Genomic DNA, 12,889 nt, shown 5'->3' with positions numbered 1-12,889 from the left:
AGTTACTTTTGAAGTGATATTAAAAGGGTTTGACTATATTGTGAAAATCAATTTTTCTTGCATTTCACTTAATTCGTTGTGATGGACTATCCTTACATCAGGATTCTGTAAACCGGAGGTGAAAAACACATATACAGTTGTAGTCAAAAATGTTTAATTCCTAGACAGTTCTCAAAAACAAAGAATTAGAGGAAAAGTCTTTAGTTGCAAAAGTTTTGCTTTTGTGGATGAGGAAAATGTTACAAGAAGTAGATGTCTACAATTATTCATTTCAGCAATTTTTTTGCAAAACTCCAAACTTCATACTTCGTATTTCATACCCTGACAAGGAAAATGAAATTAATAGCTACTTGAGGCACTTTTAGCAATAATAACCTCTTTTAAGCGATTAGGATATTTATCAGTGAGGTTTTGGCTTGATTGTTTAGTGATTTCTGACCATTCTTCAACCAAAGAAAGTCAGGGGTGACAGACAGGACAAGAGGGAATCCTAGGATTAGGTAGGATTTGACAAGATGCCAAAAAATGATTATTTTCTATATCAATGGTGAAATGAGTTAATGGTCTCAGCATCACAAAGCCACTGCCAAATGTAGCACCAGCACCAGCACTAAGAACATTATTATTATGCATCTGTTTTGTAATTTTGATCAGTTGTCATTTTCTGCAAATAAATGCTCTAAATGACAATATTTTTATTTGGAATTTGGGAGAATTGTTGTCAGTAGTTTATAGACTAAAACAAAAAATGTTCATTTTACCCAAACACATACCTATAAATAGTAAAACCAGAGAAACTGATAATTTTGCAGTGGTCTCTTAATTTTTTCCAGAGCTGTATATATATTACATCTTAAAATTAAGGACTATATTATGATAATGCTGTAAACTCTTCTTTGTTGTTCTCCAAGTTGCTGCAGTGACATTGTAGATGCTATAACGAGATACTGGTTTAGAAGACAGATTTCATTATTGTATGTATTTTAAAAATTAAAAGTAGAAATACAAAACTGGCATTTTTCTTTGTGAACCTGATAAATGAAAAACGGCAATTCAAAAACCGTCAAAATCTACCAAGGTAGCAAATCCGAATTTAATACCAGCCAAAATGTCCTGTTATATGGTATATAGTCATGAAACTACATAGACTTTGTTTAGGTTCAACTGAGCACCTAACGTTGTAATGTTATCAAAATACAAGGAAAAAATTTCGTTATGACAGGCAGACAGTAATCATATTCCTGTGAATTTGAATTACTGTGGCTCAATATAATGGGGTCTCAACATGCATTGCTGACATTGGCCTCATCCCAGTCAGGATTAATGAACTGTGCTAAAATGTGATTGCTCTCAACAACTGGGAACCAGCGATTAAAAACATTCAATAAATCACCTGGGCATGAAGATCACATTGAGGAGTGCTGCATATTTTGTGTTTTAATACGGATTCGGTTTGGGACTGAAACATAAATATTTCCCAGTTCTATCCTGACGTTGAGTTATTGAACCAGTTATAAGTCTCACTAGAGTCTTGAGGATATCCATTTTAAACAGCCAAGGCACATTATCAGCAATACAATCATTTAAACAATATAAAAATAACAAGAAGTTACTACAGAATAATATTGTAACAGCATTTTCATAGACATGCCACATTTCCATCTACACCATGACACTGATCTGTAAAACTCATTATCTTCTTGTTCCAGTATAAAACTGGGCAGTTCTGTAGTGTATGTAATTGCTATTTATACATTTTTAGAGTCCCAATTGAAATGGATTCAATATCGATCTTTTTCTGATGGAGATGAACACGTCTGATTTCAAATCCACTCATATCAGTCTCAGAGGCAGGTGGAAGTGTGTCAGAAGTTGTTTCTTGCTAGTTCTATATTGTGTGATTCCTCTTTAAACCTTAACCATTTCAGACCAGGTTTAACATGGGCCTGATTGCTCATATTCAGTCAACAATATCTGATAGTTTTCTAAACGCATTTTGCCAGGAAAATATAGCAATCTAAAAGATGCAGGTAAGCAGGTTTATTGCCTGGCAGTAATTGGCACTCAGGTCACCTTTACAGGCAGTTGTGTCTGTCTCCCTGCTGAGGCTGTACTGGGGCAGTGCTGGGAATACAGAGCAGCCCAGACCACCCACACAAATCTTTCATTAACTTACTGACACAGGGAGTTCCCTGATCAGTAAGGATCTCCTTGGGAACTTCCACCTTTGAAAACAGTTGTACGATTTCTTTAGCTATTGACTTTGAGGTTGCATTCCTCCAAAGGCTACTGGGTATCGAGTGGAATAATCCATAATTTCTAGGATATATTTATGCCCTCAGGCTGATTTTTTCAAGGCCTCACCATAGCAATATGCTCTAAGGGAATGTCTACAATGGTCATGGATTCCAGTGGTGCTCTAAGGTGAGGTCGAGGGCTAGCCTTTTGACACTCGCTACAGGACTTAGAGAAACTGATCAACCTTTTTTATACCGAGCCAATAAAACCGTTGGAGAATGTGTTGTAAGGTTTTCTCTCCCCCTAAGTGTGTATCAAACAGATAATTGTGTGCTAGTTTTAACACAGTTTAGGAACCCTCTTGGCACAAGCAGCTATTCAACAGAAGCACCATTAATTATTGTATTTCGATATAGTAAATCATTTTTAATAGTGAAATGTTCTTGTGGATTTACTACTGCATTTTCTGCTGGCACACCGTTTACCTCTGCTACCCTTTTCTTAATGTTCTCTAGTGTAGGGTCATTTTTATGTTCCCTACAGAACTGTTCACGCTTTCAGAATCTATGAGTGCTTTTGCCTCCGTTCCATTCACCTTTGCATTTACAATATATGGCTTAATTCCTATTGGTACCCATGGTACAGTGATGCTATCACAGAAATGCAGCAGCAGGATTAACTGCAGTGCTCTTTGGTGAGGGTGGTGGTTTGGCAAGCTCTTCAGCTAGTGTCACAAACTCATGAACATTGAAAGGGTCTCCTTGACCCACCCGTTCACATAATGGAGCAGGAACTGCGTGAAGATATCGATCCATCACAAGAATTTCAGTCATGCGTCGTGACGAATTCACCTCTGGTGGGAACCGTCTGTTGGCAAGGTGAATTAAGTCAAACACCTGAGCATGTGGCACTCTAGTATTGTTATAACTCCATGCGTGGTACTTCTGTGCTCTGAATGCCCTGGTTACACCAGCTTGGGCTAGTATTTCCTCCTTCAAGTGATTGTAATTTTCCTCCTGACTGGGGCTCAGGTTATAATACATTTTCTATGCATCTCCCACTAAAAAAGGTGCAAGCACGCCAGCCTACTTGTCTTTGGGCCAACATTCCCGCATTGCTGTATTTTCAAATTCCAGCAGGAATACTTCTATATCATCACTGGTGGTCATCTTCTGTAGTACATGAGAAGACTTAACAGTACCAGTACTTCTGGTTTTCAGTGGATCAGTCAATGTCCTGACTTGAATCTAATCGAAAATTTATGGCAAGACTTGAAGATTGCTGTCCATCGACGATCCCCAACAAACTTATCTGAACTGGAGCAATTTTCATGTGAAGAATGGGCAAAAATTTCACCATCCTCCTATGCAAAACTAGTAGAGACCTATCCAAAAAGACTCATAGCAGTAATTGCTGCAAAAGGTGCTTCTACCAAGTACTGACTTAAGGGGCTGAGTACTTATGCAACCAGTAAATTTCATTTTGTGCATTTTCTTTGCAAGTTCTGCTGACATTTAATCTCCTCCTCATATAACAGTGTTCAGTTTAATCACTACAGCTTTGAATAAAAAAAAAGTTTGTTTGAAAAACTGTGCACACATTATTTGTAATTCAATAAAATGTGACATTGTTGGTAGGGGGTGAATACTTCTGCAAACTACTGTATATATAATATGAATACACCATTAAAATCCCCCTATTTTAATACATTTATTCCTGAATCTCTACACTGTCACATCTGTCATGCAAAACGTACAAGCATAGTCGACTTAGCACTGAATGGTTCATAGTTTTGTGTTTGTTATCCGGGGGTTGTGGTTTAATGTCAGAGTCAGCTGGCATTTACACAAATCTCAACACCCTGAGGAGAGGTTCCTGACCCTCAGCCTGCAGCACAAAGCTTTTTATCCGCAGACTCGGGTGCACCAGCAATGAGCACCATGCAGCTGCTGCTCCGCTGTTGCAAGGATAATTCCCCTTTCATGCTGCCTATAGTTTCAGCATTTATGTAAAACAACCACTTTGTGCAATTGGTACAAATTAAGAAGTACGTGCTCAGTTAACTTTGCTGTTAAGGATTCCAAAAGACATAGTGAGGTAATGGGACTTTGAACAAGTTTGGGTAGCCAATATACCAAGCCATAGGTGATAGAGTTTGGTATATTCCGCCTTGTTAACTGTTCCCTTTACTGCATATATGCCCCTTTCCAATTAGAAAGATGCGCTGTATTCTCTGTTCCAGACACTGTTCAAGATTAACTGAATTCTAGTGCATCAATGCAGTAAACAATAGTGGAATATTTAAAACAGTAAATTCGTGAAGGGCCCTTATAGTGTAGTATGTGTACATTTTACTGTCAACATGGTCTAACCTGTGTTTTAACTACGTTTATGAATTATTGAACTGTGGCATTATGCAATTTCTTTTCAGTAGGCGTGTGGCAAAGTGCCCCACCCCTGGGCAATTTATTTGTGTTGTATGTTACGTGTATTGTGCGGTAATGTTGGTGTATAGTCATTGGTACACGGGATATAAATGGGTCTGTGTAACACGAGTGTTTAAAATGTATATTTGTATTTAGGCACGAGGATTGCACAGCACTTCACGTGCAGGTAAAATGTAATAATATGTGAGCACAGGGAATTGCACTTTTTATTAATTCACGTGCAGTTGTACCGAGACTCCAATTGAATGATTGATTAGTAATCGAGTCTCGGTACAGCTGCATAAAAGCAGCATGCTTTTACTCACTCGAGGTTGTGTGTTTGATGAGTGGAGAACCGGTAAATAGAATTGTCTTGACTCACCATGTTTGTTTGTCTGTTAGTCCGCTGTTTGTTTAGTGTTAGTCCGTTTTGTTTCATCTCTTTGTTTTGGCTGCCAGTGCCGTGTCCTGTGTTTTGTTTGTCTTGCAACCTTTTATTTTCTGTTTTATTGATTAAACACAAAATTTAAACACATTAAATTCACATTTCACCTGGCAGTACTGAGTGTTTCTACCGGGTCTGACGTCACCATACACGCCATCCTGTTACAAGGCATTAGTAGTGGAGCTGTTTAATATTTGTTTATTTTTTTATTTTTTTCAACTGTGGATTACATCTTTTAAAGACATTTGTGTTCAAAATGTACTAGTAGGTAGTAAATAGATCTCCAATTGTGCGAATGAGTCTGGTAAATTATTTCCTTTCTTTTAAATTGAGAAGGAAGTTTACAGATGTACAATCCTCTGATCCTTGCTGTGATCCAGGCAGTAAGTGCCTAAATAGGTACTTTTTACACTCCTTTATATTAAAGCAAAGGAATGGCGTTTAAATCCCTGAACAGATTTGAAGCTTTAAGAATTATGTGGCTCTTGACCCCCTAATCCGGCCGGAGTTATCCACAGAATTCGAGAATGAGTAAGTGAAAGGAGCAGAATTCCTGTGGAGGCAATGGATTTCACACGGTGTGCGTCTCTCTCTCTCGGCTTGGGTCACTGATGGAATGAATTTGGTTGACTTATTTCGTAGTAGATATAGCCCAGGACTGAATGGCAGGCAGCAGACCAGGAGTCAGTTACAATGGGAATTGTTCAGTACTATATTGTGATTGGAATTTGTGATCAGTTACAGTTCAATTATGCATTTGTAATTGAACAAAAAATCCTTCTAATTGCAGTTGCATTTTCAGCAAACAATTCTGCTGTAATTGTAATTATAATTGATGCCAACATTTAAAATGCATTGCCTTAAAATTATATGAGCCATCATTAATATAAATAATACTAGCAGCTTGAAGCTGGGAACTGTTTTTCAAAGGGTACAGGGGACCTTTTTATTTTATTTTGTTACATGCTCCCATGTGTTGCTGTAACTGTTTACAGGTTCAAGAGCGAGCAACACCTCATGAAGAGAACAGTGAGCAGGAGACTCTGAGACTGTGCTCTGTTTTTAATGCTAAAGTTCTGATTTAAGAAATCTTTAAAAAAAATATATTAGAATGGTTTTATAAAAAATATGTTATATATATATATATATATATATATATATATATATATATATATATATATATATATATATATTTTTTTTTTTTTTTAGCAGCGTACAGATCCCATTATCTAAAACTCTTTGATGGATTGCATTTATGTATTTCATTTATTATCTTGTCACTTGCCGTTAAAAGTGGGTAAAAGAGGTAAAACACTTGACACACGTCACATCTCTCCTTTCATTGCCAGCTATACCAGCCAAAGCTTGTTCCTCTTGTTTTAATTTTTTTCTTTTTTTTTTTAATAAAATTGTCTGGCAGAAACTGGTCCAGTTAATCTTTTTCCAAACATTCTGCTATCTTTTGCTTAATTTAATCAGCAACTGATTTGTGGACACCGGGCATTGGTTTAAAATAATGTTTATAGTAGAGTTACTGGATATGTTTCAAGGTATTCCCTGGCAGCTATTAAAAAAAAAAAAAAAGTAATGCTAACTATTACAGTTGGGTTTCACAAATCTGTGGTTTGGTACACACCATTAATGTTAAGGCTTTTTACGATTCTGCATACAAAGTATTCAAAATGTCCTCCAACTAGTATTGGCACAGATGAATTACTGCAACGCGAGTGGGGTGTGCTTCCCATTACCCCACTGCAAACTTGGTATTGCGGTCTACATGACTAGACTACATGACTGCATGCAAAGGGTTTAAATAATCAAAAACAAGTGCAACAAAATATATACTGGGAACGCAGAATGAAACACAAAATGTATTGAAAATGCACCTTTTTTTTAGTGATGGTTATTCTAAAAAGTTTCATTACAATCAGATCACCCGTTTTAACGTTCAGCAAAAAATTAAACAAGTTTCAAATTGTAAATACATTGATGGATCAAAAAACATACATCATGATATGCAGGTCATGGTCCTGCTTGTATGATGTATGGTGCATAATACGATCAAATGGTCATTTAATGGACTGTTTTATTAAAGAAAACAGATGGTAGGGTATTGTAACAAAGTGCCCGCCCCTGTGTATATTATCTGTTATGTGTTGCGTGTGGTATGTTTAAATGTTGGTGTATAGTCATTGGTACACGGGATATAAACGGGTCTGTGTAACACGAGTGTTTAAAAATGTATATGTGTATTTAGGCACGAGGATTGCACAGCACTTCACGTGCAAGTAAAATGTAGTAATATGTGAGCACGGGGAATTGCACTTTATTAATTCACGTGCTGGGATTCAAGTGAATAATTAATTGGTAATTGAATCCCAGCACAATAGTATATATAGATGCACGTTGGCACATACTGGGGTTGGGTGTTCGGTGAACGGAGAACGGGATTGGAGACGGAGGAAATAAGCAGTAGTAGTAGTAATAATAAGAGGAGAAAGTATCCGCTCACCGTGTTTGTCAGTGTCTGTCCGTGCACCGTTTTGTTAAGTTTAGTCTGTTGTTTGTCTATTTATTTTGGCGTGGAGTGCCGTGTCCTGTGTTTTTCGTGTTTGTTAAACCTTTTATTTTGTATTAAACCGGCGCCAACAGGCGTCTTCATCATTTCATTTCATCCGTCCTGTGTTTTGCGTATTTCATTACTTTTCCTGGCTCTGACGCCGCCCACTTCGGCCGTCTCTGTGACAGTATTCATACCGACTATAAAACACATATTGTGAGTGTTGTTGTTCTTTTTTTCTTGTGTCACCATACAAATGATGCATACTTTTGTGATGAAACAATATATCTTGTAAAGAAAGTGTCACAAATCATTGCTACACAATTAGTTGTTACACCGCTAACGTGCTCCACTCGGGCCCATCATGGCGACTTTGGTCCCTTTTTCAAAGTCTTCTATCCATATGCTGCCCAATGTGATTTTCTTTGGCTTCTATCACCATACAGACGTTGCATAGCATTACAATTGATGGATCCACGATGAATCATTACGCCCGTTTGCTAACATACTGCTCTTGGTGTTTTTGTTCCTATGCAGATCGAGAACTTGCAGGAGCAGCTCCGGGACAAGGAGAAGCAGATGGCCAGCCTGAAGGAGCGGGTGAAGTCTCTACAGACCGACACCTCCAACACGGACACCGCTCTGACCACGCTGGAAGAGGCTCTGGCTGAGAAGGTCAGTGTGCCACACCTAAACCTTGGGTGTCCCCCACACTGGGCCATGCTGATACATTTCTGTTTCATTTCAAATGAAGAGTCTACCATATCAAATCTCTCTTATCAAGTACAGCATTGGCAGAGCTTCGTGGAAGACGATCGGGCAAGTACAGCCTGGTTCTCAGCCAGTCTAGTAAAAATCATGCTCTTCCTTGAAGAAAAATAAAATAGAGCAGAACAAGAAACACAGCATTTTTAAAACTGAAAATCAAAACAAAAGGAGCTAGAAGCTTGTAAGCGGTGAGTGACCCTTTGCATCGATGCAGACACCCCTCCCTGCCAGTGACATGATGAATGCATTGTGCTGTCAGCGTGTTCGAGGAGGAATTCCATGAACGTTATTCTGCGCTTGACCTGGTTTCAAACAGAGATGCCATTGGGTCGCTCCCCTCTGTCACTTTTAATAAATGCCAGGTTCTGGTATTCCAGCTCTGTGTAAAATGCAGTGACTGTTTGAGGCGCTGCTAGCCCCGTATTGTTTGGATTCATGCTTGTGAAAGAAAGTTGTCTTTCATGTAGTCTCCTTGAGCAGGGTGACTCTGCATCTGCAGGTAGGCAGGGTTGCCTGGATGTAGGGATAAAAAGCTAAAATAATGCATGGCTCAAACCTCATTCTTCCACTTAGGAACAGAAATATGTACACACTTAAAAGTGTCATTACGCACATATCCCCAATGTCGCACAGCAGGGACAATTATGTCATGGGATGAGGGGTTATGTAAGTTTATATGTAACGTATTTTTCCTTTTCACTATTTATGCTGGTGATTTGAGGTTACTGGAGGTTGATGAGGCTTGCCTTATATTTAACCACACGAACCCTTACCCCTTTGTAAAAGCCATTCCTGCCAGTCCATTCTAGGGACAATGTTATGTTTTCTGTAGCTGTAAACTTAAATTCAGTGACAAACGCTATGACTCTTTTTCAATTTCTAAATGCATTCACAATGCTTTATTACTCAGTGGAATGTATAGTTAATTAAAGCTAAACACTTAAAGAATAAACCCCCATCATCTTTAAAGCAAGTTTAGGGCACGGCATTTGCATAATTAATAAGAAAGATCAGGAACGTTGGAAAGCGGGGGTCAAAGTTAAGTGCAAGACTTTACATGCTAAATGAACCCCACAGCTGTCATGTGGCTCAGCTTTGTTTTGTCAACCAAGATTTGTCAACTTTTCTAAAGGCTTTATTACCATACATTCATGCTTTCCCAGCATTTAATTAAGCAATAGAACCCTGACTAGAGTGCATTACCAGCTAGTAGAGGTGACCGCGCTGGGAATGTCTTACTGGCAAGGTCAACTACCAAGGTAATGCTGGATAATCAGGGTTTTATTGTACAAGAAATCGGTAAACAGTGCCTTTTGTTTTTTGAGAAAAGTTAAGCAACTTTGAAATCAACCTGCCAATTTGAAAAGAAGCTACATACTGTATAAAGCCTTGTTAGTTGATCATTTTAATGTGCTATCATGAGATATACAAAAGTCACTTTTTTGCTTGTTTTTTTATTTTATATAATGTATTTATTTATTTTTTTAGATAAATATAATAGCAATACATAAAGTTGCCATATTGTGAGACGAATGCTAAATTGTCTCACCTGCTTCTGTTTGCTGAATACACATTTTTAACAATCAGTCTGACCTGTAAAACCCTGGGAAGTAAATCTGTATATTAGGGGCCTAGAATACAGAGTAGTACTAAAACAACAAGAAGCCTAACGTTCTCTAAACGTTTGCCTAATTTTCGAGTGATAAAAAACAACATTGAGAAAGGCTTCTAGTTTGAATGATTTCCCATTTAAAGTTTCCTTGGATAAAGAGGTCTATCAATTAAATAAATCACAATAATAATTGTACTTTATTTTGTAATGAGTGTGCTGCGCGGAAGCTGAGTGGGTCTGTGCGTATCCGCAGGAACGCATCATCGAGAGGCTGAAGGAGCACAGGGACCGGGACGAGCGTGAGAAGACAGAGGAGATCGACAGTAACAAGAAGGAGCTCAAAGAACTGAAGGAGAAGGTCAGCCAGCTGCAAGGAGACCTTTCCGACAAAGAGGTGGGTACAGCACTCCACAGCACGACAAAGCACGGCACAGCACAGGCAGGCGTGCCCCACCTGGGATACAGGAGCAAATCACAGGTGGTCACTGAAATATTCACAAAAAAATGGAACTGCATCTACTGCAACTCCCAAACCATTAGTCTGCTACAATCTAACACATTAACAGGGATGGTAATCAGACTCCCAGTGCATAGCAGATTCACCCATTCCAGTTCTTACTACGAGTTTGATTAGCCACAGTGTATAGGTACCAAATCCAGATGTGTTTTTTTAAACTCGTAATAAAACCAGGAATGGCTAAAACTGCTGAACAATAATGGGAGTCTTATTCCCATCCCTGCATTAAACAAATTCAACCTCTCCATCCAACGCCGTTAATTCTGAAGATTATTCAGTATATTTCCTGCATCTGCGAGAGAGGGAGCAGTTTAGTGTCTGTACCCATTGTATCATTGGCCTAAATGAGGGGTACCCAACCATATCTGCAGAAACCTGATCAGTTTCTGAATCCTTCATGAAGGAAGGCGGCGCTAGACTAGAGGCAGCATCCATCCTCATGAGAACAGCAGGAGCAGCTCTAGCCTTGCCCCAGCATCTCTGCAGTTTTGATCTGCCTTCCACTACCCTGGACAGCCATTGTACAGCAGAAAACATCTCCATTATCAGCATGACCTGTTGTGACAGAAATATGAGTTCTGGTGATAAATCTTCCTCCTGACCTGTGAGGGCGCTAAAGAACGAGAGGAGAAGTATCTGGAAGGGCTGGCCTGACAGTTCGTTTCCGGGACAGGGAAGTGGGTCAGCCTGGAAAGAAGCAAGACTCTGTTGTAAGACCGTATTGATTTGAAAGGTAAACGAGAGGCAGCTGCAAGTAATAAGGCAGCTGCAACCGTTTACCTAGATATCATCCGGGATTACATATAGGGGCCAGGGTAACTGGGTAGGGTAGCTGATCTTTTCCTTCGTTTGGGTAACGTGAGGAGAGAAGGACTGAGAGAGGAGCTCTCAGAGTGAAATACATGTTTTGTGTTATCTTTATTTGTTTATAATTGTCTGTCTTTTTCGCACCACTAGACAGTTAAAGCACACCTCCAGAGCTGTCGCCACGTAAAGCACTATCCGGAGCACTGCAAAGAGCACCTGCACATTTGAATATCACTCAGGACTGATGACCGTGCCTTTGTTTCTGTTTGAGACTGTATTGTGTTATTCACCATCCCCGCGCTTTACACATTGTTGTGTACTGCCGGGGATTTATTATTTGACGGTCGCCAGACCTGGAAACAACACAAATAAACACTTGTTCATTGAATTACCGTTGTCTGTTCATCACTCCTGTACTGCATCACTGCTACACCTGTTCCCCTTACTAACCACTTTGCCACACCTGGTGTCAGATCCGGGATGGACCGCGACGCACTGGTGGAATTGCTGCAGGCACTGGAGATCAGACGGGATGCAGAGGAGAGACGGAGTAGGGCTGGCCGTCGCTGCAGGAGCGACCGCTACCGGAGCGACCGCTACCAGAGCGACCGCTACCGGAGCGACCGCTACCGGAACATCATTGATGTCGCCCCCGAAGGCACGGACCATGAAAATGACGGCGGTGGATGATCCGGAGGTTACCTTGATGGCGTTTGAGCAGCTAGCAACTGCGGCAGGATGGCCGCGGGAGTTCTGGGCAAGCCAGGTGGGACCTTGCCTGATCGGTGAGGCTCAGGCAGCCTACCAAGCCCTGAGCGACCAGTACGCCACCAATTATGACTTAGTCAAGCAGGCTATTCTCCGTCGTCTGAACATCACCGCAGAGACCCACCGGATGCGGTTCCGCGAGTACTGGAGAGCCCCGGAGACACGCCCCAAGGTGGTCGCAGAGCGGTTGTGCCACCACATGGTCCATTGGCTGACCCCGGAGAAGAAGACCGCTCAACAAATGGGGGAAGCCATTGTGGTAGAACAATTCTTCATGCGGTCGGTGCCGAAACCCAGTCGTGGATACGGCGCCACAACCCTGACACCCTGGAGGAGGCGGTCAAACTGGCCTTGAGAATTTTGGGGTCTGGTGGGAGAGTGCTGTAATGGTAACAAACGCCAGTTGAAGGGAGTGGGAACACAGTGCGACCGAGAGGGCGAGGTTACTGGGCCGACTAGGGCAGAGGTTATTCCAGCCCCTCTCAATGTACCGGACCCGTGGTACACAAGCGCGGACCTAGTGCGGGGCCAACAGAACGACCCGTCACTGGTGCACGCCTGGGGGCAGGTCCGGTCCATTGAAGGTAAGGATGTTGATGGTGCTGGGCCACTAGTATATCCACATTTCAGTATAAAGGGGCAATTACTATATAGGGTAAACCTAGCCGTGGGCACAGGACAACATGTAACACAATTATTGGTTCCCCCGTCTTGTCGGACCGAGGTCATGAGGCTGGCGAATGATATC

The 12,889-nt window shown here is 40.7% G+C and overlaps 1 protein-coding gene across 10 annotated transcripts in view; it reads left to right on the top strand.

The window, feature by feature from the left end:
* LOC121318597 (ELKS/Rab6-interacting/CAST family member 1) overlaps window positions 1-12,889 on the top strand; it is a 369,254-nt gene that overhangs the window by 106,603 nt on the left and 249,762 nt on the right. For all 10 annotated transcript variants that reach the window (XM_041255448.1, XM_041255447.1, XM_041255446.1 and 7 more), the window contains 2 exons: window positions 8,207-8,344; window positions 10,303-10,443. In XM_041255448.1, coding sequence (XP_041111382.1) covers window positions 8,207-8,344; window positions 10,303-10,443 — 279 coding nt within the window. The remainder of the gene's footprint in view (window positions 1-8,206; window positions 8,345-10,302; window positions 10,444-12,889) is intronic.

Source organism: Polyodon spathula, chromosome 7, assembly GCF_017654505.1.
Source record: "Polyodon spathula isolate WHYD16114869_AA chromosome 7, ASM1765450v1, whole genome shotgun sequence".
In the NCBI taxonomy this organism is placed as follows: domain Eukaryota; kingdom Metazoa; phylum Chordata; class Actinopteri; order Acipenseriformes; family Polyodontidae; genus Polyodon; species Polyodon spathula.
Note: the sequence above shows the minus strand (reverse complement) of the source record. Positions and strands in the feature narration are given on the sequence as shown.